Source organism: Bactrocera latifrons, unplaced genomic scaffold (assembly GCF_001853355.1).
Source record: "Bactrocera latifrons isolate USDA-ARS-PBARC rearing strain unplaced genomic scaffold, ASM185335v1 scaffold_73, whole genome shotgun sequence".
Lineage (NCBI taxonomy): Eukaryota > Metazoa > Arthropoda > Insecta > Diptera > Tephritidae > Bactrocera > Bactrocera latifrons.
Genome location: NW_017537412.1, coordinates 14395 through 18737, shown reverse-complemented (window position 1 = coordinate 18737; position 4343 = coordinate 14395). Strand labels below are relative to the sequence as shown.

At 37.2% G+C, this 4343-nt stretch overlaps 1 protein-coding gene across 3 annotated transcripts in view; it reads left to right on the top strand.

Annotated features, from left to right (window-relative positions):
* LOC108976157 overlaps nucleotides 1-4343 on the top strand; it is a 151438-nt gene that overhangs the window by 136801 nt on the left and 10294 nt on the right. For 2 of the 3 annotated variants that reach the window (XM_018945090.1, XM_018945091.1), the window contains one exon: nucleotides 2596-2889. In XM_018945090.1, the coding sequence (XP_018800635.1) occupies nucleotides 2596-2889 (294 nt within the window). Of the gene's footprint in view, nucleotides 1-1357; nucleotides 2367-2595; nucleotides 2890-4343 lie in introns of all 3 variants that reach the window. The other variant, XM_018945088.1, reaches the window with a different exon arrangement.

The window sequence follows — 4343 nt, the reverse complement described above, 5'->3', positions numbered from 1 at the left end:
CAACATAATATACCTTTACAATATATATATTTATATTTATATATATTGTATAAGCAACAGTCTATATACATATAAACTATATACTTCCTTTGCTAGCAACATTTGCCATCTGTCTGTTCCCGTCTCTTGATTCGCTAGTTAAGTCATTGCTCGTTATCTTATAGGCAAATCAGCAGCAGCGAGGTTCGCATTACTCCACAAAAAGTGCCGTTGTATGCGTAGTATACATTTTTTTTTTTTCTATTTTCCTTTTTTATTCTCATTTAAACAGTTCGCTATTGTTATTACACATTTTCCGCTTTGATTTAGTTTTGTCTTTTTTTTTTTTTGTAAAATTTGCTTTGATTTATTTTCTGTGTTGTGGGTTATTCTTGCGGGTTAAATGGGGCCAAGTTGAAATTGTGGCGCAATGTGCTAACGGAAATAAGGCATTACGAAATTTAAGTCATGATTTGACTCACAATGGATTACCTGCAGCAAAGCAAAATTATGAATTATTGTATAATAAAAGGGAGGTAAATTAAGTGAATTGCTTTTAAGCGGAGTTTTTTTTATAACCAATCATAAACAAAAAATATTTTATAATAAATTAATTAAAATGTAAAAGTAAAATATTTTTTTTATAAGGAATTTAAGTCAAAATTCTTTTCTATCTCTGCATTACAATATCTCTCTTTTTTTTTGCTCTCATACATAGCATTCATTTCGTTTAAATTTATAGAGTGGCGAATCGAATAAAGAACTTTCTTGAATCATTCAGACTGACATTTGGTCAGCAAAAAATTTTTAAGAGGTCATTGCACTTGAATATGAATTTCATATTATTTATTATCTAGCACTTAGTTAATCTACTAGATTCTTCTATATGTATTTTTGAAAATAGCAGAGTTTAGAGAGTCGCAAAAGAAAGCGAACTCTTATATAAACATAAATGCGTCCCTAACTTCTCCTAAATATCATCAAAAAGACTATAAGATATATCACCCAATTTAATTTTTCTTTTAAATTCAACTTCAAATTATCGCTAAAATGACGTTACAAAACAGTTATTCAAATAAATTGAAAGCTTATGCTTGAATATCGCTCCCGAGGAAATTATTATAAATTTTTATTTAGATTTTTTATTGTATCAAGGGTATAACTTTTAACAAAAAAAAAAAATATGTTCTCAAGATATCACAACCTTGTGCTAATTCTGAGCATAAATATTCAAATTTAACAACTACCGAACGAATAGAAAAATTCAAACATAAGTAAAAAATCAGAAAAGCTCTCCAAATCGCCGCCAGCATTCAACACTTTCCGGCATTCATTGACACTTCTGTCGCCAACGAAACTTATTTACAACATTTTACAGCCACAACAATAAAAACGAAAAACATAACAACAACAACAACGAGCAGGCGCTAACGCGAACGGAAGTCAACAATGTTCACATTGGTAATTTTATGTAACTAATCAGAAACGGAAACGCCACCACTTAAGATAACAACAACAACAACACGACCGAATAAAAGAACAACAACAGCAACGAAGCAAACACCATCGCTATGATTAAGTTTCGCTATAAACGCAAAGAACCAGCTAACACAGCCGCCAATACGACGACAACGACGACGTTGGAGGAAACGAAGAACGCGAATAAAAACAAAAATAACAACAACAACAGTAATAATGTTAAAAATAACAATGTAGAGAGTGCGAAGGATGCCAAATCAGCAGCAACAGCAGCAGCAGCAGCTGCGGCGAAAGAGAATTGTCGACCAAATMAGAATGCGTTGAGCCCACAACAACAGCAACAGCAGCTGCTGCAGCAACAACTACAGAAACAGCAAATGCAGCAATTTCAACAGCAAATGCAAGAGCAGCAAATGCAGCAGCAGCAACAGCAAATGCAACAACAACAGCAAAAACTTCAGCTGCAACAACAACACTACGCGCAACCACCTGCCAACTGCAGCAGCATCAACTCACCACTCAAGCCGCAGCATCCGCAGCACTCTCACCTGATCAGCAATAATGGCACCTTGCCACGCAGCAGTCCGCGCAAAATGTACGATCCCCTGCTGGATGGCTATAAATCGGCGACGCTGACGCGTCAAACCGCCAGTAGCCGAAAAGTGTCTGCGCTCGCGAAGGTGGCGTCCACGGCCGAGTTGGCCGGTTGGGGCTACGCGTTCGGTGGCAGCATGAGCAATATAATTAACGGAAACAACAACAACAATTGTAATAGTAACAATAACAACAGCTATTACTATCGGAAGAGCAGCAGCAATGAGCATATCTTCGGCAGCAACGACACACTGCTCGCATACGAAGGGGGCGGCGGCGGCGGGGAGCGTGATCGTTGCATAAACGCTGTGATTGTGAGTGTTGTAGCGTAAACTGTTAAACTATGTGCAATTTAATTTAATTTGCTTTTACATTTTACTACCATTTTCTATGCTAAGTACGCGCTATTATCTTTGTGTGTGTGTGACTGTGTGTGCATTCTAGAATTTAATTATTATCCTCTAACCCACTATTATCCGCTGCCAATTTGCAACCATTCCAATACATTTCATTAATATTTTTACTATTTCCATTTTTCCACAGGAACTTTTCCAACAACTGCAGACCAGCTCCGAACCGGCTCTATGTCCGGAGCCTTTGCGTCGTGCCTTGGCTAGTGGTCCGCTAGCAGGTCGTCGCTTTCCGCTCGGTTGCCTTGGCGATGCGGCCGAGTGCTTTGAATTGCTGTTGCATCGTGTGCATTCGCACATTTCGCCGGATGATGGCGACTCTTGCGATTCGCAGGCGTGTGTGGCACATCGTCGCTTCGCGATGCGCGTCATCGAACAGAGCGTGTGCAAGTGTGGCGCCAATTCGGAGCAATTGCCATTCACACAGGTGAGTGACGACGTCAAATTAGGCACATAGCATGTATTTTACTCAATTTGTTAGGAATTAAATTTAATAATTAGAAATGCTCAGTTAAGCGGTTTTAATGCGAACTAATGCTTTTTATAGACTTTCTTGGCAGAGGAAGCTTCATAATTTGAAAATTTCCTGGAAAGAAGTGTATATTTGAAATCAGCTCTTTTTTTAAAGATCTAACTGAAAATCACTTAGAAGGCAGTAAAGCGGAAAGTAGAAAATATAGCAAGTTTATTATTATTCATTCCTCCCAAAAACAGACACATTTTTTACAATACAGTCCTATTTTTTCAAATAATTTCTTTCCATGATCAGTGACGCCATCTATCGCCAACTTTTTGCTTCTGATACAATGAGCTTTCATCGTAAAAAGTGTTATACCTTAATTAAATCTTCAAACCCTTTCTTCCACACTGGATCATCTCGATCAAAAGTAGCTATTATGAAGTCAAGCCATCTCACTAGCCCACAGTGTTATCATTTTCGATTGATTACAGTTCATATAAAGTTTACTTAGCTCCTCTCCAATAGTTTTCAATCAACTTATTTCCATTTAATTACTGAGAAACTTTTGTAAACTCATACATTTTTAGTTTTCGTTGTCAAAGTCACGGAACAGATTTTTTCTTCTAAGATGCAGTCGACTTTGCTTCCATACTCCCTTCCACAATTCACTCTTTTGTTAATAGTTCACAACTAACCACTCTACATACAAATATGATGAAATATGTCAAACTAAACTTGAACCTAGCCCACGAAGGCGTTTTTCTTTCAGTAAAACTAATTCATTCATTCATACATGGCTATATAGAGACCATTAAAGCGTAAATCTGTAGTAGCTTTAAAAAGTATACCAAAACGCCCACAATATAACCAAAACGAAAGCCACCGCAACCACTTGCCCTATAACTGGCTTCGCGAAAGAAATATCAGCTTGCTACATTTGATTGCTGTGACACCTTCGCCATTTGTGGCCCCCCACACTGCAGTGCAAAATCATGTTTATGTAGGTGCATGTGTATATGTGTGTTTGTGAGTGTTTATACATCACCTGGTGATTTGGTGTTAAGTTCAAGAATGCAAATTTCCGCAACGCTTGTCTTATTTTACAAATCATGCAAAGCATGAGTACACGCGGCGCTCAAGTGCAACAGCATAAATTGCGCAGACCAGTCTTAGATACACCCATACGCATGTAAATGGGGAACATTAGAAGTATACAACAACTAAACTGGTGCATGAGCTCACATTCACACAAGAAACTGGTTGGTTCGAGTGAATTAAACGAGTTTCCACATCTTTCCCATTGAGTTGATCTGAGCTAATAGAACACTAAAACGTATTTTGCTTTTAAAAATTATGAAAAAAATTACTTATCTGAAAAACATTATAAAAAGCGTGAAAAATATTTAATTTTAATAGAAAAA